Source organism: Lepidochelys olivacea (genome assembly GCF_965140295.1).
Source record: "Lepidochelys olivacea isolate rLepOli2 genome assembly, chromosome: 9".
NCBI classification, from domain to species: domain Eukaryota; kingdom Metazoa; phylum Chordata; order Testudines; family Cheloniidae; genus Lepidochelys; species Lepidochelys olivacea.
Window position 1 is genome coordinate 32,662,788 of NC_140419.1, and position 25,278 is coordinate 32,688,065.

At 42.2% G+C, this 25,278-nt stretch overlaps 1 protein-coding gene and 1 long non-coding RNA gene across 9 annotated transcripts in view; one reads left to right on the forward strand and one right to left on the reverse strand.

The window, feature by feature from the left end:
* The window catches only part of TFDP2 (transcription factor Dp-2), a 167,192-nt gene that overhangs the window by 105,372 nt on the left and 36,542 nt on the right, over nucleotides 1–25,278 (forward strand). For 6 of the 8 annotated variants that reach the window (XM_084639457.1, XM_084639456.1, XM_084639460.1 and 3 more), the window contains 4 exons: nucleotides 6,088–6,209; nucleotides 11,839–11,886; nucleotides 20,997–21,159; nucleotides 22,587–22,733. In XM_084639457.1, the coding sequence (XP_084495583.1) occupies nucleotides 6,088–6,209; nucleotides 11,839–11,886; nucleotides 20,997–21,159; nucleotides 22,587–22,733 (480 nt within the window). The remainder of the gene's footprint in view (nucleotides 1–6,087; nucleotides 6,210–11,838; nucleotides 11,887–20,996; nucleotides 21,160–22,586; nucleotides 22,734–25,278) is intronic. The other 2 variants (XM_084639458.1, XM_084639459.1) reach the window with 2 other exon arrangements.
* The window catches only part of LOC311526431, a 63,186-nt gene continuing 52,085 nt past the window's right edge, over nucleotides 14,178–25,278 (reverse strand). The window contains exons 2-4 of the long non-coding RNA XR_014713007.1: nucleotides 17,072–17,167; nucleotides 15,826–15,973; nucleotides 14,178–14,721 (exon numbers count right to left, since the gene is read on the reverse strand). This is a non-coding gene — a long non-coding RNA (uncharacterized lncRNA). The remainder of the gene's footprint in view (nucleotides 14,722–15,825; nucleotides 15,974–17,071; nucleotides 17,168–25,278) is intronic.

The window sequence follows — 25,278 nt, forward strand, 5'->3', positions numbered from 1 at the left end:
CCTTCTGTCATAGCATCGAAGAAAAGGAGGCTTAGAGCCAAAATGGCCAATATTAGTAGTGCTGGTTCCTGTGCATCAGACCTGTCCGATCCAACTGATTCTGACAAAACTGCTACAGTTCCAAAGCAGAGGTCTATTCCATTTTCAGTTACAAGGGATACAGACCTGTGTCTAATGTTGCATTGTGATTCTTGGATCTTCTTTCAGTTCCTGGGTCAGTTCTGAAGAGCTCTGTCACCGTGACAGACAAGGATCACCTTCCAGCTCTGGTTGCTTCATCATTTCTGGATGGGAAGATTAGGGTTTCCAAAAGGAGACATATTTACCCAGTTCCAAGTTCATCTTCCTTGTCCTCTATTAAGAAGAATAGGCCACAAGACATTGGGCGTTTTCCCCTGGACCACCCTTTGCTTCCTCTGCCTTGGATACCTACAGGATCTCCATAAAACGCTGGATTTCCATTCTTCCCTTTGGATCCACTGTTACATTCTGTTTTGGATGTACAGTGGTAACTCTAGCAGGAAGAAGATGGAGGAAGAATACAGAAGTCTGTGGCTTGCTTTGTACCACCCAATGGCCTGCCTCCTGCAGGCACCAAATCCTACTTGCTGGGGTGACTGGCAGTCATGGGACCTAGGGCCTTATTGGGGTGGGGTTTGGCCAATACTGGATTTAAGGGATTTAAATAAATACATTTGAAAGTTTTGGTTCTGAATGTTTTCTCTCGCCACCATAACCCCTTTGCTGTCAGTTATGTATTGGTTTGCAACCGCTGATCTAAAGAATGCATATTTGCACATCTCATTCATCAAAATCATCACAAGTATCTGTGATTCATAGTGGCTTGTTGCCACTATCCATACACGGTGATCCCATTTGGCTTTTCCACGGCACCCAGAATTTTTACAAACTGTGTCTCTGTGGTAGCAGTCATCTGAGGAATCAGGCTATTTATGTTTACTCTTATTTAGACAACTGGCTACTCGAGGCTCTCTTGCACAAAGAGCTGTTAAACCATATCGGCTTCAAGAATAAATTCTTTTCAGACTTTGGGCTCTTTCTTAATTGCCCAGAGAAAATCCTCTGCCCCTCATAAAGGATTCCCTTTGTAGGTGCCATACTGGACTCTGTGGAAGTCAGAGCTTGTCTACCAGAGAATAGATTTATCAAGATTAGTCAGTACCATTATAGATTGACAGTGTCCCACCCAGAAGATTTAAAATTCTTCCTGGGTCTCATGGTAGCTACTACTTACATAATCCATTTTGCCCATCTAAGGATGAGACATTTACAACACTGGATGTCTCAGGTTTACAGACGAAATCAGAACAATCTTCAGTCATTGATCACCATGCCTCAGAATGTCATAGTCTCCCTCCACTGATGGTCAGTCGAGACGAATGTGCTCAGAGGTGCACAGTTCAATCCTACAAGTCCATCCTGTACAGTGACTTCAGACACATCAACAAAGGGTTAGGGAGGACATCTGATTCATTTGACAGTTCAAGGGCACTGGCCCCCTCAGGAGGGATCCATGCATATCAATGTACTGGAATTAAGACCTGTTCATCTGGTTCTCAAATCATGCCTCCCTTACCTGCAAGGGAGTGTTGTACAGGTTGTGACAGACAATACATCAGTGATGTATTACATCAAGCTGTGGTAGAGATCATCCTCGAATTGAGGGATTGCCGATGATGATGATGACAACAACAAACAGGGGCGGCCCACTCTGCTCTTCTGTCCACAGAGGCAAATGGTGTGTTTGTCATGACATTTTATCCTGTGGCCCTGCACCTAGTAGGGGAAAACAGTATCGTCATGAACTGTCTTAGCAGAGACAGCTCCCAGATGCACAAATGGTCTGTAAAGGATCAGTTGGTTCAGACTATATTCTCCAGCTGGGGTCAGTCAAAGGTTGACCTGTTCACAACAAGGGTCAACAGAATATGTTGCCTCTCTGTTCCAGAGCAAGCAGAGACCGACAGTCCCTGTCAGATGCCTTCCTTTTGCATTGGAGGAAGGGCTTGATGAATGTGTTTCCTTTCTTCCCGTTGATTTAAAAGAAAGATATTATCAGGACAGGGCAAGGATGATACTCATTGCCCCGACTTGGCCATATCTGCAGTGGTCATTACCAGTCTCCTTCAGCTGTCCAGCAGAGTCTTCACATATCTTCCCCTGCCGTCAACTCTCCTGTCCAAGCAGGAGGGCAGGATCTTTCTTATGGACCCACACTCTCTTCACCTGATGACATGAGTGATTGGACTTGAGCAGTCTGCTCTTGAGCAGTCGCATTCTTCATCTGTGCAGGATGTACTAATTAACTCACAAAAGCAATCTACTAGAATTTGTTACTATCTAAAGTGGCCTGGATTTCAAACTTGGATGAAGGGACAATCTGGCTCTCCTGTATCTGCTTCCATTTCTTGTGTTTTTGAATACTTAATGTACTTAAAGCATGAGAAGGAGGGGGCTCAGACACAGACCAACAGATACTACTAGCAAGAATCTTTGGCTTTCTGGCACATGGAGCACATGGACCCCCACAATGCACTACAGATAGGGGGCACGCATTTTGAAGAACTGCAGTTACTAGAAGAGAAGTAACCTTTCTTTTTTAAATACTTTACCAGAGTTCTTAGTATAAGGATAAATGACTGACTTGGCACTTTAACGGTAATCATTTAGTTTCCTTTTCTTTGTTACCTAGAGAACTAGGACTTGGAGCTTGACCCGAGGAGAGATGCCTGGTGAGATGGTGGGCTAATGCAGGAAGAATACCCCACAGAAGGAGTAAGAGGACTGACCAGATAATCCCTGGGTTGGAACCCAGAGTAGAGGGAGGGACTGGGTTCCCCTGTACTCTCAATGGGAAGACTAGCAGGAAGACTCCAGACACAATTGCCAGAGAGACTATTAGGCCTGGCTCAAGGCTATCAACATCCTGTGAGGTCCTGGGACTATTGGTAAAAACCCTGGTTTACCCCAAAAGTGGTGAGACCAAAGGTGACTGAGTCAGAGGGCCAAGTCACAAGGAAAAAGGGGATCACTAGCAGATCTGTGCAGCAAGACTGCGGAGAAGAAAACCCTGCAACACCTTACCTAGCCACAAGGTGGCATGCCAGCTGATGAGTCACTTTGACACAGTGACCTTAGATGAATTGCTTAATCTCTCTATGCCTCGGTTTCCTTATCTGTAAATCAGGAATAATGGTTCTTACAAACCTTTGTAAAGTATTTGTAAAGGGGGTCGTCCATTATGGAGCTGGTTTTGACCAACAGGGCTGAAATAGTTGTGAAGGTGGTCTGAAACTTGGGAGGAAGTGATCATGATCTGATAGAATTCAATATTCTATGAAAGGAGGACATGAGAACAGCAAAACAAGGACATTGGACTTCAGAAAGATGGATTTCAACAGACTCATAGAAATAATAGGCATGGTCCCATGGAAAGATCAGGGTCAAAGGGGGCTGGCAGTTCTTAAAAGTATAATACTAGAGGCTCAATATCAAGCTATTCCGATGCAAAGGAAAGATAAGAGAGACAGGAGGCCAGTGTGGCTGCACAAGGAGCTTTTTAGCTATCTAAAAACCAAAAGGGATATGTACAGGAAATGGCTGGAGGGGCATGTCACCAAGGAAGTATACATGGGAATAGGGCGAGCGTATAGGGACAAAATCAGGAAAGCTCTTCAGTTTCTCCTCCATGTAAGACTCCTTCTGATTCTCTGAGCAAAGAACTCTCACCTTTCTCAATATTACAGCCAGAAGCTCTATCACTCCTAGCATCAGGTTCAGAACTGATATTGAATCTGCAATATGACTCTGATCAGGAACAGATACTGCAGCACAAAGAAAGACTGCTTGTAAGAAGGCAGTGTGATGAAGATCCTTATCAACAAAATTTTTATCGCCTGGATCCAAATATAGAATTCTGTCCAGAATGCAGGTTCCACCATAGATTAGATAGCTGTATTGGCCCTCACCAGGACAAATTTATCCAAGGAAACTTTCTCCACTTGCCATGGGAGAGAACTTCAAGCCTCTGGAGCTGAAGACACTGGATCAGTGATCATTCCTGGTATGCTGTTAGAGGAGGAAGAAGAACTATGTTAATCAAATGAATTTATGAGATGGATCCAGAATTGGAGGGTCAAATATCCCAGGTGATAATGTAAGGATTTCATTTTCATTCCCTTCAGAGGATGTAGTTCTTATTCTGAACTAAAGGATATAATGCCTAAGATTCTGGGCATGCTATAAAGAGCTGTGGAGGAGACTTTACACCCAGTGTTTGATATTTTGGGTTAATTCTCTAGAAGCAGAATTATTTCACCTTTATTGGATGGACTTTCTCAACCTGTTCCATCAAAGAAAGTCCTCTCTATAGACATGCCTCAGATCTGTATGCTTTTCAACAACGTAGGGCTCAGAATAAACTGGGAAAAATCATTTTTAATACCCACTCAATGGATTCCTTTTACAGGAGCCATCTTGGACTTAACAGTGGAGACAGATGCTTAAAGAAAAAAATCAGCCTTAAACCTTCTACATCAATTTCCAGAACAAATTTATCCGTTTTTTGTGTGGTTAATAGGTCTCATGGCTTCAGCGTTGAATGTAACGCCCTACGCTCATCTACGAATGAGGCATTTGCAATATCGGATACTGAAAAAATTCAGGCCCAGCGTCAACAGTACACATAGGATTCTGATTGTTCCAAGAAGGATATACCTATCCCTACTGTGGTGGACCCATTACAACTTGAAAGCCTCATGAATACATAACCCAACTAACCTAACAGTTGTTTGTGTAGGCCTTTTTTTATTGCCTGAATAAGAGCCATCCAGATTAGTCGAATGACTAAAATTTAGTCCCATCAAAATCTAAGGTATGCAGTTTTGACTCACATGGATCACTACAGGCCTCAGGAAAAGTACAGGTAAACTGATTGATTGATTAATAAGAAATTAAGTTACTATTTTAGGCAACTTGGTTTGTCCTTGTCTACACTTGGAGTTAAACCAGGGGTCTCAAACACGAGGCCCGCATGCTGCCCACTGAGTTATTTCCTGCTGCCCACCATAGCTCCCTGCACCCCCCACCTCCACCGCCCCTGAGCATGCCGCGTTCCTCGCTCCTCTGTTTGGCAGCGCTTAGAACTTTCCAGGGGGTGGGGAGAGGAGCGGGGACGTGGCGCGCTCAGGGGAAGAGGCGGGGTGGGGATTTGGGGAAGGGGTTGGACTAGGGGCAGGGAGGGGACGGGGCCTCATGGAAGGGGTGGAGTGGAGGCAGGGCTGGGGGCAGAGGAGGGAGGGCTTTTGTATCTTTGTATGAAAAGGTATCAGTGATGTGGCCCTCTGGCCAATGTACGAGTCCTCATGTGGTCCTCATGGTGATTTGAGTTTGAGATCCCTGAGTTAAACTGTGTTCAGAACTGATTAGCTGCACCCGCTGATTCAGCTGCAACAGGTCTCTTTTAATGTAGACAACATTTTAAACAGAATTTTAAGGTATAGATTTCATAATTCTATGTATATGATTATATAATTCATCTACAGTCCTGCAGAATTTTCTTGATTTTGGAGATTCATGATCAAACTGTTTGCCACCAAGGACAACATCAGGTGTTCCAGAAGGGGCAAGAGCCTAGGCTCCTTGGCTGATGCCTGCTTCTACAGTGGTATCCAGCCCCCATTTCCACCAGTTCCACTGATCCCCAAAATCAAGAGACAGCTGTGTGTGTGTGTGAGAGAGAGAGCCTTTCACCTCTGATACATGCATTGTAAGCAAAAGTTCAATTTCATACTCTTTACTTAAGAAAATCTCTCTCATTAGATTGAAAGAAATTGCCAAATGACAGTGGAATTGGATCTGACATTAAGGCCTGGAATATAATATGTTGCAGGATAGTTTGAGGCCTTATTTTTAAGAGATGCCTCTTTAGTGTTAAGTGCATGTGACTGCAGTTTATATAATGCTAAAATTGTTTTACTGTTGCTTAAGACCATGATTAGTTTTGATTTATGTCCATTTACTTTTAAATTGTTTTATAGAACATAATTTTGTTTCTAATTTTCATAGATCATAAGCACACCACAAAGACTGACCAATTCAGGGAGTGTTCTGATTGGGAGTCCATACACCCCAGCACCAGCAATGGTCACTCAGACGCACATAACAGAAGCCACTGCCTGGATTCCAGAGTAAGGATTTGTTTTGTTTAAAGAGAAGTGCTGGGCAGTGAGGCAAACCTGTTTTGATTTTTCTTCTGTATATTCTTGCATGTGTATCTTGGCTCAAATATCCTAGTTCCTACACAGTTCAAAGGGTGTGTGCTGTAAGCATATTTTGTACTTTTAATGTCTGTAATATGTAAGCGTGTAACTACATGTACCAGTGATTTCAGTCCAGGTTCATTTCACTACCTAATTTGTATATGGGTTTGTGGTGAAACTTATTTTCCTGTAGTAATGCAAAGGACTGAATGAATTTGCGGAATTAAAACAAGTCCTTGCTCTTCATAGATCTGTACAAATTTATGGTATCCTTACTGTAGAGGACTATTGGTGTTTGCCAACAGTAGACGGGTGTGTCAAACATGCCTTAACAGCTATTTTTTTAAAACAGGCCATAAAACTAGTGATAAACTCTAAATGTTGCTGATGACTGTATTTTCATATTAGTGATTTACCGTGTTGCAATCTACTGTTCTCACAGAGATCTTTGACTGAAGAGCAAGGTGCTTTGGGTTTTGACCTTTAAAATCTTTCAGGACCCCTTTATTTTTTGATTTCGGCATTCCTGCACCTTAAGATATCATGGACAGATTTAGTACAATGTTTTTGAAGATCACTTTTAATTTTCAAGTAAGACTTTTAGGACAAGTATACCCAGTAGTCCAACATCAGCATATCCTTCCCTGCAAATACTACTGCTCGTTTAAAATAGGCTTATATATCTTTTGAATGCTGTAAGTGCTGAGATACCATGGTGATGGCTGACCTTATAAAAAATTAGACAGACAGAAAAGGCACAGTGTGTGTAAGTGGCTGGATGATGCTACATCAACTATTAATATTATTACTCTCTCAGTAATATTTTGCACTTCCATCCAGGATTCTCAGATCAATTTTCAGACACTAATTAAGTAATCCTCAGTTTTCTAACCAGTGATGTGTATGTCAGTAATATATTCCCAGTTTTAAAGATGGGGAAATGGAGGCATGGAGAGTTTAAGTGACTTGTCAAAGGGTACCCAGTAAGTCTGTGGCAGAAATGGGAATAGAATTTTCTATCCTGACTATTGGTCCTATGTTTTAGCCACAAGGCCTGTTAAGCACTTTTTGCTCTGTGGCAGAAATGACAACCTGAACAGTTGACAAGTAAACTGCATGACCAGTTAGCCAGGTTTTTTTAATCTTCTGAAAGAGCAACTGGTTCTGAATTTTTGGGGAGTAAATCCAATTTATGGCCATTGTTGAACTAAGGGTAAGTCAGTAGGTTGGCCCTCTTATGTTTTTTGTCTTTTTCTATTAGTGTGTATGTTATTGTGATATATGGTATGGTATATGGTATGATATGGTAGCAGGGTATTTAGAGTGCTTGTTAAATATCACTAGACATTCAGATTTCTGTCCCACTGGTTGATATAGGAGACTCTTTTCTTTTCTACATCTAGCACTGAAGGACAGCCAGACTTCTGTGACTTGCAAAAGTCTCTTGGTCTAAGTGATTACTCCTAATCTGTTGATGTTCTGATCAAGATTCTAAAGTTCTATGTCTGAATCTTACACTAGGTGTACACGTGCCTCATGCATGCGAGATCAGATTCTTTTGAATAACAGAGTCTTTCAGGACTACACGTGCACCCTGTGCCTCCTCATGCTCCTACACCAGGGATTAAAGGTAGAGTGGCTCTGACCCTCTCTCAATTCCCTCTTACCACCCATGGCAGTGAGAAGGAACCTTCCACCTGGCCAACACACTACTCTTCTTAGAGACTTTAAAACCATTTATGTCATCAAATTTGTAAAGAAATATTTATTTTGACAGAGAGAGAGAGAGAAAAGAAAAGTTACTGGGGATCCTCCTGTACTCCAGGATGAGGCACTTCATGCTAACCACCACACCTTGTGGCAAACTCCAAATTTTAAGTGTTTAAACCCTGCCCTCCTGTGAGTGACTGATCACCAAGGATGGACACAATGCCTCTTTTGCCTAGGGGAATGCCGTAACCCAGACAGGTGCTCTGTGTGTAAGTCCTTTTCCTCCAGGGACACCCAGCTCAAGCTATATCTGCTAGAGCAATCGATGATGGTAACTTTGGACCCAGAAATGAAGATCACTATTAGAGCAAGGCCAAATGAGCCAGCATTGGCCAGAGCTCCCTTGAGCCCAAATCATAACCCAGGATCAAGCACTGGAGAGAAGATAAAGAGAGCACCACGATAACTGGCACCAGTGACTTCAACACTGATTACTTCAACATCAGTGAAGTCTTCAACTGAAGGCCTCAGTAATGACAGTCTCGTCATTAACTGCTCTGGCACCTGCACTGGTCTCTCTGACACAGGCATCAAAACTGGCAACCATGCCTTTACGTAAAGACAGCACTCACTTATAGAGACAGATGGAATCCAAAGACAGCATCAAATGTGAAGGGAGGTCTCAGAGGGATGACACAAAACATCACTCTTTGAAGGATACAGCATCTGAGTCCTCAACCAGACCAGGAACAGCACAGGGAATGAGAGACCCACAGCTATCCATCTGGTGTACATGAAGTACATATGATTCACAGTGAGAACCAATCATTACCAGTGTAAGGTACTGCCTTTCAGGCTCTCTGTGGCACCAAGAGTTTTTACAAAGTGCCTAGAAGTAGCAGTGACCCATCTCAGAAGAAAGTGCATTCCCATTTACCCTTACCTCAATGATTGGCTGACTAAGGGCAGTTTCTAAAAGGAGATGGTGGCAAGCTTAGAATACGTGCTATTCCTGTTCTCTGAACTAAGGTGCCTACTACACAAAATTCTCTCTTAACTCATCACATATGATAAAGTTCATAGGAGCCTTGACTCCTAGATCAGTGAAAGTATACCTTTTTGAAGACAAATTCCTGTTGCAATAGCTATCACTCAGAACATGGGGTTCCACATCAGTGTCCTGGAGCTCGGCACCTCAGGCTAGCCTGCCTGGCCTTCCTATCTGTTTTTCAGAATTCTACAATGAAGATCCAGACAGACAACACATCTGTAATGCACTTCATCAACAAGCAAGGAGGCGCATGCTTGTCTCCTCTCTGTCTGGAGTCCATCAAGCCCTGGACAGGGTGCCACCAACACAGGATAACCCTGATGGCTCTTCACTTATGGAAATTAACTATGACCTGGCAGCCTTCCTGAGCAGACAATCTCTGTCCAATCAAAAGAGGTCCCTGTGGAGATTAATCATAAATGGGGGGGTTCTCATGATAAAACTGTTTGCCACCAAGGATAACATCAAGCATTCCAGAGGGGGCAGGAACCGAGGCTCCTTGGCTGATGTGTGTCTTCTGTAGTGGTATTCAGTCCCCACTTTCCACCAGTTCCACTGATCCCCAAAGTGATTTCCAAAATCAAGAGACAGCTGTGATCATTCGCATAGCTTCATACTGACCAAGGCAGTTTTGGCTGGCAAACCTTCTGCAGCGGTCCATTCAGCTTCTGATTCAGCTCCCAGAATTCCAGGGCCTGCTTTCACAAAAGCACAGTCAGATACTCCATTCTGATCTTAAGTCACTGCACCTGACAGGCTTGGATATTGGCTGGATAAAGACAGGGACTGCTCTAGAAAAGTCCAAAAGATCCTGATACAGATCAGGAAGATGTCCACCAGAAGGACTTTTTGTCAAAATGGAAAAATTTCTTAATTTGAGCAGTCCGACTGGGCCTGGACCATACTAGGCTTCAGTACTACAGAGCCTCAACTAGTTGGTGCATTTACAACACTCCAGCCTTTAATTCAGCTCTATTAAATCCACTTTGCAGCAATTTCTATTTGCTATCCACCTGTACAGTCTTATTCAGTTATCTCTCACTTGATAATGTCAAAGTGTCTCAGGGCCTGGTCAGAGAACCTGTCTGCAACCTTAGTACTATCCTCTCAAGACTCATGGGGTCTCCTTTTAAGTCCTTTTCAGAATGCTGGTTGTCATCTCATTCTGAAGACTGTCTTCCTAGTTTTAATCACTTCAGCCAAGAGAGTGTGCAAGCTCCAAGGTGCTTGTGACTGACCCTCCCTCCCCGATGTTTTATAGGGTAAAGTTTTTAGCATCACTTTATCCATAAATACATCACCCAGCTAGTCTTAAAATTACATCTGAATCAAGCAATCTTCCAGTCTTTGGAATATATTCCCAAAGATATATTCCCAAAACCCCATTGTTACCTGGAGAGGAAGTTACACACATAGAACGTTTCCAGAGCCTGCCTTACTATGTTGACAAAACCAAATAGTTCAGGTTGTTTCCCTGTTTATTTCTGGTTGTTGTGGCCACTCCAAAGTCCAGGCCATATCATCACAAAGGATATCTGGGTGGATAACATGCTGTATCTCATTGTGTTACCAGTTGGCTGGTGTACCTTTCCCACTGAACATCAAAACTCATTCCACCAAGGCTCAAGCAGCATCCTCTGCCTGCTTCAGGAATGTTCCAGTTTTCAAGATCTGCAAGGTAGCAACATGGAGTAATCCACTCAATCTTGACAAGCATTATGCATTGGACTTAGCTGCCAGAGCAGATGCCAAATTTGGGGGAAGCGGTGCTTCAATCTCTGACTGATGCAGCTGCTATACATACCACCATCCAGCTTGCCAGTCATTTAGAGTGTGGGATCCACACTAGACACGTACTCAAAGAAGGGAGAAGGGTTACTTAGCCCGCAGTAACTATGATTCTTCAAGTTAATGTGGTCCATATGGGTCCCACAAACCACCCTTATCCCTACTTTCAGAGTCCTCTACTACCACAGCGTTCAAATTGTGAAGGAACTAAGTAAGGGTCACAACAACCCCACCCTTTATCCTCAATCACAAGAAGGAACCTGGTGCATGCACAACCCCACTAGATTCTAGTGTTAAATAAATCCATTTGTGCATGCATGCGCACCTATAGTAGAATACACACTGACTGAGTATATGTACAGTTAGTATAGGGTAAGTATCTGTTCTTTCTTAAATTGTAGGACCTTGTTATATAACAAAGATATAAGTTGGATGATATGTGAATACATTATCCATCATGGAAATCTTAATACTTAATAATTTTTTCATCTTTTCATCTGTAGATCTTAGAGTACTTTATAAAGGTAGCCTTTATCATCTCCTTAAGATGGGAAAAACCAAGGCACAGAATTTAAGACTGGGATTTTCAAAGGAGTCTAAGAGACTTAGCAACTCAAATCCATTGAATTTCGATGGGATTGGTTGTCCAGCTCCCTTAGGAACATTGAATAATGCCAGCCCAAGTGACTTGCCTGAGCAGCAAATCAGTGGCAAACCTGGGAATAGAACCTATGTTTCCTCACTCCCACTATGATATTCTGTTCTCTGTACCATGCTGGGTCCAAAATTTTAACCATTTCTCACTTAAATTCCGTCAGGTGATATTTGCATTATTTTTTCTCTCATAGTTTGCATAGTACATTTAACTGTACTTAAAAATGAATGTTTTTTTAAATGCTCAAGTACAAGGCTGTTGATATTCCTATATACAAAATGTATATATTTTCTTGGCCCTGCATAAAAGAAAGATGTTAAATTTAAAAAAAAAAAATGTTTCCTTCTCCCTAGGGACAGAAAACGGGCTCGGGAATTTATAGAATCAGATTTTTCAGAAAGGTGAGTATTGCTGAATGTGTGTTCTGTCTCTATATTTGTAACCAGATTTGCTTTCAGTTCCAATTTGAGAGGGAGAGATAACAAGTTCCCACTTACAGTGGTTTTCCATTACTCTTATTCCCTAGCTAAACTACTTTAGTTATAATAGTATGTCTGCAGTAATCATAGAGACAAAAAAGAAAACCGTTAAAAATAAATGAAACTCTTTCCCAGAAGTGGAATGGTTCTGGTTTTCTATGTAACAAACACATGAAGTGAGCTGTAGCTCACGAAAGCTTATGCTCAAATAAATTTGTTAGTCTCTAAGGTGCCACAAGTACTCCTTTGCTTTTTGCGAATACAGACTAACACGGCTGCTACTCTGAAACAGGTGTTAAATTATTTTTCTTCTTCAAGTATTGTCCATATGGGTGCCCCACTCTAGTTGTATTCATGTCCTTGCACCTCAAACCAGAGATTTTAGGTAGCAGTGTCCGTTCGGCCCACACATGCACTCTTCCCATCTTGTGCTCTGCCTCAGTGCAGGCGAGCCACCCTGAGTTCCTTCTCAAACGCCTTTCGCCTCAGACAGAGCCTTATCAGAGTCCGATTTCAGAGTTCATTATCTATATCTTACTTTTGTTTTGCAGTTAATAGTGTAGTTCCTAGAGTTTTCATTAGTGTTAATACTCTGCTTCTTTTCTTTTTTTTCTTCTCCTATTTATTTTGTTATTAGAATATCTAACTCCCTGTCCTTAGTTAGTTCTTCTTTGTCTCTTCTCTCTCGGGAAGTGAACCCTGGAAAAGATAGCCCATCTTCCCCATGTTTAAATATTCTCTCTCCCGTCGAGAAGCCATTCCAGTCAGTGATGAACATTCCTGCTGCATTCGCTGCCTCGGAGAGTCACACGTGCCTCAAAAGTGCATGTTTTGTGTGAAACTAAAATGAAGGGCTAGGAAGACCCGTGAACTATAATTGAGATGCCTCATGATGGAAAGTTCACTCAGACCAACCTCTGACCCCAGCCCTGGGACCTCTCCTGTACAGTGGTCTTTGACTAAGTCAGTTCTATCAGTGTCCTCGGCTCAGCGCTCTCTGGTGACTTCAAAGAGGAAATCTTTGGATTCCTCTCAAAGAAGTGGGCTAAAGTCCCCTGAGAAAAGAGAGAGAGATCCCAGACCAGAAAAACCACTTCAGTACCGATCGACCTATGATTGGATACCCACGAGGCTGCAGGATCCTCAGGTACCATACCACCAATAAATCTAAAGACTCTAAGGGCACAGACTCGGGAAGATCGGTACCATTGGGGAAAGGAGTGGTATAGAGCAATATAGCTCCTCCAAAGTGGCACCACAGAGTCCTCTCAGGCCTCTGTACCAAGTACTTCGGCTCCACAGGGGACCAGAAGAACACCTACCGGCTATTCACTGGAGTGCAGAAGACTCTTGGTACCATCGGCTCCGTCTACATCAGCTTCTGCTGCTCAGCTTACCTCATCGCTCAAAAGATTTCTCTGAAGATTTACTAATCTCAGAGATGCCTGACTCACCTCTACTCAGCACTGACATGATCTCAATACTAGCCATATCTCAGTCCCCTGACTTATGTGCAGTACTGAGGCAGTCTCCCCCAGCATCCATGACCGCTTCACCTCTGTCAAGCGATGATGAAGAGGATGATGATGATTTTTATTCAGTGTCTGTGGAAGGCTTCCCATTACAATACCAAGAAGCCAGCCACCCAGAAATCGCTACAACCCCAGTTTACTGCCGTGGGAGGCACAGCTCACCCAGTTGGTATGGACCCCCTTGGGTGTCCCCACCCATGCACTTAGCACCACCTCACTGGCCCTACTGAGACCCACAGGCAGCCTATAAACACCAATTCTCAAGGGTATCTAGTGTCACCCAAAAGGATAGAGGAAGACAATCTCCTTCAGCTTCTCTATCCAGACCTCCTGATCCTCAAGAGGAGATCTTTGAGGAATAGGAAGTGAGAGTAGACGAGGTTACTCCTGTGACCAACATCTCTTCGTCCTCTCCTGATGAAGATGTCATGCCTTCCCCACCAACCCTTCCAGATGACTTCAAATAGTTACAAGATCTCATTAAGACAGTAGCGAACTCAGTACAAATTTAGCCCGAAGAAGTCACAACATAAGCTGCTGGACATCCTACATACTTCTTCATCAGATCTCATTGCGCTCCCTGTCAATGAAGCCTTGCTCAACCCAGTGAAAACTACATGGCAGACACCAGCCAAAATATGTCCCACATACAAAAGAGCAGACAAAAAATATTACGTTCCCTCTAAGGACATGGACTTTTTATTTTTTTGCCCATCCCTGAATTCCCTTGTCGATGCTGTACATGAACATGGCAGACAGCAGCATGCTAAATCGGCACCTGACAACAAGAACTGGAAATGACTGGATTTATTTGGAAGGAAATCATATTAATCAGTGACCCCACAATTTAGGATTGCTAATTACCAAGCCCTTATGGCAAAATACAATCATGTCAACTACTCTAAGTTAAACGGCTTCATTGAATATCTCCCAACTGATCAAAGAGAACAGTTTTAGGCAATCATTGCTGAGGGTCAGCTCCTTGCAAGGACATAGTTGCAGGCCTCTCTGGACATTCCTGGTACAGCTGCTCACTCCAGCTCAACTGCAGTTGTCATGCAGAAAGCTTAATGGTTTCACCTTTCCTGCTTTCCAAAGGAGGTACAATCCACTGTGGAAGACTTTCCCTTTGAAGGATCCAAGTTATTTGGAGACAGAACAGAAGAATCCCACCAAACATTAAAAGATTCCAGAGCCACGTTCCGTTCCTGGGGAATTTACACATCTACAAAAAAAAAAAAAAAAAAAAAGGAGATGACTACGTCACAGTTGGCAGGCACAGAGATCCCAGCTGGCTCAGTTTCCTCCTCCCCAGAAACATTATGAACCCCAACGGAAAAGAGGATGACGATAAAAGCGAAGATCACTACCCACAATCTTCAGCATCATAACCGTCTACATCTAAAAACTAATTTTGATGTATTGATCGAGACCCCGAGTTTACCCCACACACGCTTTTATTTGCTGCAACAACCCAAACATCTCCACCTCTTTGGCGACCACCTTACTCTTTTTTCGTCAAAACTGGGAATGTATAATCACAGAGACGCAGATATTGGAGATCATCTCCACGAGATATTCAGTCTACTTTACCCACCCTCCCTCCTCATCCCTCTTCAGGGATCCTTTTCATGAGCACCTTTTATTTCAAGAAACAAACTATCTTCTGAACCTAGGTGTTATAGAACCAGTTCCCAGTCAACACTGAGGGAACGGTTTTTATTCCAAATACTTCCTGATACCTAAAAAGAACAGCAGTTGGAGACCCATTCTGGATCTAAGGTCACTCAAGAGATTCGTAAAGATACAACACTTCAAGATGGTTACTTTGGCAGCAGTAGTCCCATCTCTGGACTAAGGGGAGTAGTTCCCTGCCCTTGACCTACAAGAGGCTTACTTTCATATCACAATCCAGTCATCACACAGGAAGTTTCTAGGAGTCTCTCTGGATCAAGACTATTTTCAATACAAAGTGCTCCCATGCAGTCTGTCATCGAGAACACTCTGGGTGCAGAAGGTCCTTTCTGTCGTAGCAGCATACCTTCACAAACTAGGAATTATGATATTCCCATATCTAGATGATTGGCTGCTCAAAGTACGTTCCTTTGACAACACTGAGAAAGTCACACAAAAGACTATGAATCTATTCCTACAGCTGGGACTACAACTAAATGTCCAAAAATCCACTTTAACCCCAATACAACATCTGGAATTCATAGGGGCCTACCTAGATGCAGTAGAAGCAAAAGGTCCTGCCCAAAATAAGAAAAGAAAGGGACAGGGTTATTCTTATAGTTCCAACGTGGCCAAAACAGACATGTTTCCATACCTTACTCAAATGGCAATTTGCCTGCCAAACACTCTCCAGCCCATTTCTCACTTCCTCTCTCAAGATGCGGGACTGATCTTCCACCCCAATCTTCAGGTTCTCCACCTCAATGGCTCCTCAGTGTTCCAAAGTTTAGAAATGAACTGCTCTGAGGATGTAAAGGAGGTGATGTTACATAGCAGAAAACTAACTACTCATCACACATTCATTCAAAAGTGGAAGAGATTCCAACTCTGGTGTGACTCAGGACACGTTACCTCTACATCCTCTCCACTACCACTTGTGCTAGCCTACATCCTAGATTCTAGGACCTAGAACTAAAAAAGTCAGTATTATCTCTAAACTACATAAAGGTACATCTCACAGCCCTCACCGCCTTCCATCATAAGATAGATGGTTATTCTCTATTCGTTTATTCTACAACAAAAAGGTATCTCAAGGGTATGGGTAACCTCTTCCCACAAATCAGATGTCCTACACCAGCATGGGATCTCAACATTGTCCTCAAGTGCCTTACAAGGTCTCCCTTTGAACCTATGGCCGCTTGCTCTCTTCTACATCTCGCTAGGAAACCCGTTCCTAGTGGCCATCATGTCTGCTCAGACAGTGGGAGAGATAGGGGCACTAATGGCATGCCCCCACCCCTCATTTTCAAAGACAAGGTTGCATTAAGACCACACCCTAAATTCCTACCAAAAAGACTTCCACATAATTCAGCATATTCACTTCCCAGCCTTCTTTCCCAAACCACACCAGGACAAAAGGGAGGCAACATTACACACATTTGAGGTCAGCAGATCATTAGCCTTCTATTTGGATAGGACGAAACCTCTCAAAAAATCTCCCAGACTATTCTTTTCCATTGCAGACAGATCTAAGGGAGCCCCAATCTCTAAACAAAGACTCTCTAGATGGATACTGGACTGCATTACCTATTGCCATTGCTCTCATGACCTTCAATCTCCTTCTGGAGTTCGAACTCATTCCACAAGATATCTGTCCACTTCGATAGCCTTCCTTAAGAACATTCTGATCACAGAAATATGCAGAGCAGTGACTTGGACATCTGCTCATATATTTGCTTAACATTATACAGTCACGAGTCAGCATCTGATGCCATATTTGGCTCTACTGTAGTATCTTCAATATTAGATTTGACTCCGAAGCCCCACCCCTCCATTAGGCATACTGCTGTAGACTCACCATAGGTACACTACTCAAAGAAAAAGAAGAAAGGGTTACTCACCTTGTGCAGTATCTGTGGTTCTTCAAGATGTATGTCCCTGTGCATGCTCCACTATTTGCCCTCCTGCTTCTGCTTTGGAGTTCTTATCAACGAGCTCTGTGATAGAGGAGGAACTGATGGTAGGTCACCCAAACAATATTATATAACACTGAGGCAGAGCATGAGGGCTCTGGAGGTGCGGGCTCTGGGGTGGGCCTGGGGATGAGGGGTTTGAGGTGCAGGAGGATGCTCTGGGCTGTGACCGAGGGGTTCAGAGAGTGGGATCAAGGCTGGGGCAGGGGGTTGGGGGAGGGGAGGGGGGTGGTGAAGGCTCTGGCTGGGGGTGCGGGTTCTGGGGTGGGGCTGGGGATGAGGGGCTTGGGGTACAAGAGGGGGCTCTGGGCTGGGATCAAGGGGTTCGGAGGGCAGGAGGGGGATCAGGGGTGCAGGCTCCGGGCAGTGCTTACCACAAGCAGCTCCTGGAAGCATGTCCCCCCTCTCCGACTCCGAGGTGCAGCCAGGCGGGAACCATGGCCAATGAGAGCTGTGGGGGGTGGTACCTGTGGACTGGGCAGCGCGCAGAGCTGCCTGGCCATGCTTTCGTGTACTACATAGGAGCCGGAGGGGGGTCATGCCGGCTGCTTCCTGGGAGCCGCATGTAGCAGGGTAAATCCCCGACCCCACTCCCTGGCTGGAGCGCCGGAGCAGGGCAAACCCCCTACCCCATTCCCTGGCAGGAGCTGAGGGCCAGACTAAAAGGTCTGACAGGCCGGATGTGGCCTGCGGGCTGTAGTTTGCCCACCCCTGTTCTATTTTACTATTTTAGATAACTGTTGATTGGTACCCTCCTATAATTCCACATGGTTCTCCTTAGGGTTTATTCTGACATTATACTTCTTAGTAGCTGCATATTTTGTGGAGCCATTGCTAGTTTCTCATATATTGTGGCGATTTGTGAGATTCTAGTGTGGTATTCTTCCCAAACTGCTTGGGCAAGCCCTTGATTCCCCCTACTTTCAATTTTATATAAAACACACTTCTATAAAGCCAATAGAAAATGTTTCCACAATTTAAAAAAATCCAGTGAAAACACTTCTTTAAAACAAAACAAACAAACACTCCCCTGCAGTGTTTGAATCCCAGACATTATACCACTAAAACCTGGAAGTGAAACAGGCCTCATAGAGATTATCATTGTCCAATCTATAAGAAATGCAAAAAGTAAACTAAGAAGATAACGAGCGACAAATAAATTGGATTTTTTTTAATTTTTGCTTCTAATAATCTAAAAAGTTAATACAGATCAAGAAGTGTTTGTTTGCAAAATGTTTAAATTGAAAGCATCCTTTTAACAGTGGAAAAAATTGTCCATTGAACATATATCTTGAAATACATAGTTTATGGCTGGTAAATGCATCTGATCTTGTTTACATTGGGTTCATTACCATAACATAAAATCTTGATCTTCTGTTGGGAGAGGGAAGGGAATAGAAACAGCTTAATTTGTATGTTATTATTCAAATAGAATTCTCTGGGGCATTAGAATCTCACATGCAGCAGATATATGAACCCTGGATGGACATCAATAGCCAATAGTTCCCCAGTATTGACTCCACTGCTGGCAGTAATCAGAGTTAAACTCACTGGCATCAAAGCACTGACAGATCTCTGATTAAACTGAATATGTGCTTTATTGTGAAATACTGATTGCTGAGCCTTTTTGTTTTAAAGGTATAATGATTAATTATGTCAGTTTTTAAGCACAATAAAACATAAGTTTATCTCCTTACTGGCTTCTAGGCACATTAGGACTTGATGAGTGAGCACCAAGTAATGCTCTCTTTTGTTCATGCTATTTCTTAGACAAAATGTTGTGAAACTCGTTTGGAGACCAAGAAGAATTACAAATAAATCTTTTTGCAACTAAGTGTCCTGATATGTCAAAATATTAACATTATATAGTAGTCACTGGGATCTAGATGGAAGTCTTTTAACAAGTTGCTTCTCTAGAAAGTTAACATTTTAGTTCCAGAATGAAGTGCTTTATTTCTATGACCTACTTTTTACTTTTATCAAGAACCTGCTGCTGCTGCTTTTTGTTTTGCTGCTGCAAATACAGTGATACGTTGGTTTTTGCAGCTCCTGGCCAGCAGGTTATCAGGTTTCTTGGGGAGCATGCACAAGAGTTGCAACTATTCCACCCTTTAAAAAAGTGAGCATATGCTTGCCCCTGTACTGGCCCTGTATTTCCTGATAAAGTATAAATTGCCCTCTATGCTCAGCCATTCTTCTTTGGTATAATCCCGACCCCCTTCACACCTTGCTCTCAGGGGATGTAATCACCATGAATCTGTCTGCACCCTGCAAGGATATGCATGGGAGGAAAAATTGCTATTGGTGCAATCCATCACAAACAAGAGAGCAGCTAGAAACTGGCCCATAATATAAAACAAAAATGCTATTTACCCTGTTAAACAACAACCATTTTTTTCCCATTTAAGAAATTCATAATATGGGAATTGTGCAGGATCAGACCCAACAATTGCGTTATATCACAGGTCTCAAGAGCTCTAAAAATTTAATTGTTTTTAAGATTGGTTTCCATTTAGTTCTGTATAGGAAGTTTGCCCTTCCTCAGTTACCCTGCACGTTTGAATAAAAGAAAAAAACTATTGTACCACTTGGAAACTTTAATTAATTCTTTACCGAGATAATGCTTTCAATAAATACAAGGCATGGAGTTTCCATTATAGTTAGACCCAGTAAAAGCTAGGTCTGCCAGTAAAATCTTCTTGCTAATGACTAATCTTTTACTGATGTTAATTTAGAAGGAATCTGTAGACAAATTATTTTGCAATAGAGCAAGTTTCCTTCTCCGGTTGCCACTCCTACTATTCTAGTAATTTTGATGTTCTTGGGGTTGTGGGGGGGGGAGATTGTGTTGACCTTTTGCAAAAATTCATATTAAAACTGTTTCTTAATAGATCTACGTCTTTTGAAATCACATTCTGTGGGCCAATCAGATTGATCTTGTATACTGCACATAAGGCCTAAACCAACATTCATTGAAGTAAATGATAAATCTTCTATTAACTTATTTGGATGCTAGATTGGGCCCATAACTTGCTTATTCTTGGTGACATTTTACTGCCTGCATCCATTTACTTGTTTAGCTACTCTGGCAAGAAATTTGTAACTAATTTTTGTTGATAGCTGAATGCTTTAGTCAGGCACCTAGCAACTGCTGAAGATGGGTTATCTCTGATTTAGTCAGCTCAGTCAAATGTGAAACTTATTGTGAAGATTTAAAATGGAAAATCTATGTACTGTGTCAGAAATCTGTACTCTTTTTAACTAATACTTTCTCACTGTCAAGTGTTTATTAGTAGTGTTAGACATTGCCTTTGGAGAACGAAACACTATCCCATGTTAATATAAAAAAGGCTGTAGCAGAAAGGGCTTCTCAATGGTAAAAGTGGGGCTGGGCCTAGACAGTGGCTCTGTGCTCTCAACACACACACACACAAAATGACCATTTTCACAACTTTTGGTGGGCTTATTTGATGCTCATTGTCCACATGAGAACTGTGGGATTAGGTCTGAAGAGGTTTAATATATATTATTTGGTTCATATTTGGGCCTAATTCTGTGTTTCCTGTATACCCAGAATTCCTGTTAATTTCAGTGCTACTTTGAGTGTAAGGGACCTGAAATCCTTGAAGGTTGTTATCACATCCCTCTTTATGTCATCGTTTATCTTTTCACAGTTCAAAATTATAAAAATGCCTTTCCTGGCTATTGTAACCTTCATAAAAACGTGATGCCTAATGTCGGACACCAGCCATCTCACTATGCAAAGCCTGTTAACAAGCTTGACATTTTGCTTCCTAACCAGAAGAACTTACAAAAAGTCATTATCTCAAAACGACTTATTTTCCTTCCATAGTAAAAGAAGCAAAAAAGGAGATAAAAATGGGAAGGGTCTGAGGCATTTTTCAATGAAAGTATGTGAAAAAGTCCAGCGTAAAGGAACAACGTCCTACAATGAAGTAGCTGATGAACTGGTATCAGAATTCACAAATTCTAATAGCCACTTGGCTACAGATTCGGTAAGTAGATGTGATGTCAATTTTTTTATTTTACAGCTATACTGTCATATCCTGTCACAGTTCTCTTACAATTCTATGCTTGTTTCTGCCTTGACTTGTCATGTTCCACTGTTGCTTTCAAACAAATGTGTCTCAGAGCTATAGATCTAGGCCTAGAACATTCCCAAAAATATCAACATGCAGTATATAAAATAGGTTCCATTTTAAATATAGAATTAATACCACTGAATACCCTTTAAAATACAACAAAATACACAGACAACAGGCTGCCTTAATACTGGCTTTTAAAATATTCTACTCACACTCCACCCCAAGTAACTGAGAGTCTGAGATGGAGTACACCTGTCTCAAATGCAGCTGAAATGGAGGACACCTGTCTCAAATACACAATTTGTAATAACTAGGCTGACCAAGTCTTAATTATGTGTACACAAAACTGCACAAGTTATTACATCAGATTAATCATTTTTATCATGATGGAAACACAATTAGAAAAATCAATTTCTGTAGAAATAATGGTGTATAGGATATAATCATATTTTGATTGAGGTTGTTATTAATATATAGGAGTTTAAGCAATTCAGGCAGTAAATTAATTGCCAGGATAAAAACATAATTTGGGATTATTTTATTTTCTGGTTAACAGAGAATAATAATTAGTTTGGCAAGGCTAGAGGAGGTCCTTTATGAGGGTTTGAAATATTAATTTTAGCCTACACATGTGAAGAGAAAAAAGCAACCTAAGCTAAACAAAAATATTGTCCATTCTCTTAACTCAGCAGTTAGAAAGTCCAAATGGTAAAAAACACTCTTCTCCATAAACACGTTGTGATACATATTTAAAAATTGGTTTCATTACAACAGATTTCTTAAAGGCAGTTATTTGTTTTTAAAATATGTATAGCTGTAATTGTAAGGATACTCATCCAGCTCCTACTCTGGAATCTTTTACAATGCTGATACATTCTCCTTTTGTATCAGAAATACTCTATGTACTTACGATGCTTTGAGAACAATCTGCTTCTGTTTTAAGTGATTTTTGTTTTAAATGTTTTTTTTTAATGATGTATTCTATAATATTGGCTTAAGCATGTAAGGGGGACAAGATTAAGCCTAACAATATTTTTTTAATATGCAACATCAAGAAGCAGACGGTGTATATTCTATTGTATTAAGTTTTACCTCACTGTTTCTGAGTGATCTCCCAGCTTTCATGCAAACACCTTAGTGTTTTATTCAAAGCAATACCATAAATTAAAGCACATGTTTTAGTGCCATATTGACTTCAATTGCCATTTACTTTTATTCATATATTGTCATCCTTATTACTTGCAAACCTATAAAGGGAAATTTCAAGCGTCATCTTAACTTTTAGCTTTTGCAGTAGTCTTGACCTAATTAATACTGCAGTGCTATTTTTTTTTTAGCAGGCTTATGATCAGAAGAATATTAGGCGGAGAGTTTATGATGCCCTCAATGTGCTGATGGCAATGAACATCATTTCAAAAGAGAAAAAGGAAATCAAATGGATTGGCCTTCCTACAAACTCAGCTCAAGAATGTCAAAACCTAGAGGTAAGTGGAGGGGAGGGGAAATCCCTTCAGTTGCAGATGATGTCCTGTGGTAATGGTGTCTCTTTGGAAAGAGTGTGTGTATTTATATTTGCATAATAAATGTTTTAAAATATGAACTTTAAAAAAAATCTGATTGCTGCTTATTAGGTAAATAAAAGCAACATTTGATATTTAAATCAGGGCCGGCTCTAGTTTTTTTGCTGTCCTAAGCAAAAAGTTTGCCGCTCCAAGAGCACAACTGCCCAAGCAAAAAAAAAGGGAGTGGGGGGTAGCCGGAATGCTGCCCCTGGAATTATGTCGCCCCAAGCACGTGCTTGCTTTGCTGGTGCCTAGAGCCAGTCCTGATTTAAATCCTCAGTGAAATGTTTCTGTGTATTTTCTAAATATACCTACAATATACTTTATACCAATCCAAAAATCCTGTTTTCCTGACAAAAATAAATATCAATCAAGTCATGCAGGGTGTAAAAGGGTATTCACCCCTTGAGTGTCTCCAAGCAGCAGGTGCAGTATTGCAATCCTTTTCCAGTTCCTGGCACCCCCTACAGGACATCTGTCTGCCTCTGCCAGTCTTCTGTCACGCAGTCAACAATTAACCCTTTCCGGGATAGCAAAGAGTCCAACAAATAAGCAGTGTATCTGTCCTCACCAGGGTCTTCAGCTCTGGCTCTTGGACCTTTAAATTCAGCCCTTCACTTGGGCTTCCAAACAAGCCTTCTCCCCTTCTTTGGTCTTAGGTTACGCTTGTCCTCCCTTTCTCAGAGTTTACACGACTTTGCCAGTGAGGGAACCAGGGCACACCCATTACTCTGGGTTCCAGGCAGGCACCCCCATGAACAGCAACCACTGTAGTACTCAAATTTTTGCTGCTACTTCCTTGGGCTTCCTCCCACCTGGCCCATCTTATCTTAACCCTTAGCTCAAGGACAATGTTCTCAAGTCCCTCTCTCCCTGCAAACCCAGATATGCAAATGTGGCAGAGATAAACCCTGGATAATCCACAGGCTCCTTTGGGCAGAGAGGAATACCCATCCCTGCTCCTCTGGGCCCAGCCAGAGGCCGCCCTGCTAGGGCACTACAGCTCCTTTTATCTGAGCCTGCTGAGCTCAGATAACTGTTGCTAGTCCTTCTAGCTCTTGGAGGGCCAGGTCTCTCTAGTCTCCAAGATGGCTGCTCCAGACAGGACTTTCTAGGCAGGCCTAGAGGACTCAGCGTCACTGCTCCATTCCTCCTACATCATTGCTTCCTGACATGGAGTGTAGTAGGACTGTGAGGCCTCCTGTAGGGAGCTGCAAAGGCCAGATACACCCATCACACAGGGCATTAGGCTCTAGGTTAATAGCAGTCTGAATCAGTCATAAGTGTAATATGGGCAATTTGTGTCAATGCTTTGGTTACTGACCCCAGAAAAATGGCATTGTTTGAAAGCAGTGCTCTGATGTCTTCCATGGATCAGTGAGGAGACGCTCGCTGCAACTGGAAAATTTGGTGCTAAGAAAAACTGCTAAGAAAAAAATTGAGGCTACAATTTGAGACTCCAAAGACACGTTCGTCGAGAGTAAAAGGAAAGGCTGGATGGGTTTCACATTGGAACTTCATCAAGTCATTGTGTAAGAAAGATACAGAATCCTGGAAGTAGATTCAGGCAGGTAATTTAGAACACACTGCCACCAGGCACAATTTCCACATCTTCTATTCAACTTTGCAATGTTTGCAGGGGAAGGTGGCATCAGCTTGCCTAGTAAAGAATTGGGATGACAGCATCAGCCAGAGTCTGAAGGATCAGTTGGGAAGATCTGATCAATGGGAAGATCATTTCACAATGCTCCTCAATTGTCTGCTGCCTGCTGTCCCTCTTCCATTTGAAGATGAGCAGGAAGTTCCAGTAGAACTACCATCCTTCATCCAAGAAGAGATTCAAATCACAGTCCATAAATTGAAGTCTGAGAACGCACCAGGGGTTTGTAACATCACTGTACAGGCTCTTCCAGGTCATCTGGAACTCTACTATCATACCTGATGAATGGAAGAATGGTGTTATTCTGCTTTGTTCAAAAAGGGCAATGAAGCTGAATGTAGCAACTAAAGAAGTATTAAGCTGTTGGTCTCAGGGAAAGTCTTTGCTTCTGTGTTAATATCTCAAATCAATGATGCACTTCATGGCATAGGCTGGGATACTGAGTGTGGGTTTAGATCTGGTCATTCCATTGTTGACCAGATATTTAACTTTAGACAGCCTTTTAAGAAAATGGCTGAATATGATAAACTGTGCACAGCATTTTTGCATTGACTTCCATCAGGCCATTCACTCAGTGCTTTGAGCAAGTTCGTGGGACCTGATGAGGCAACTAAACATCTCTGGGAAGACTGGTCATTGGTAAAAGAACTCTATAATGGAACAGGAGCTGTGTTCAAGTCAATGGCAGGTACGCAGCATGGTTTCCTATCTCCACGGGAGTTTGGTAAAGCTGAGTTCTGTCATCATCCATTGTTCAATGTTGGCATCGATTGGTTGATGAATAAAGCTTGAGGAGGCAGCTATCGG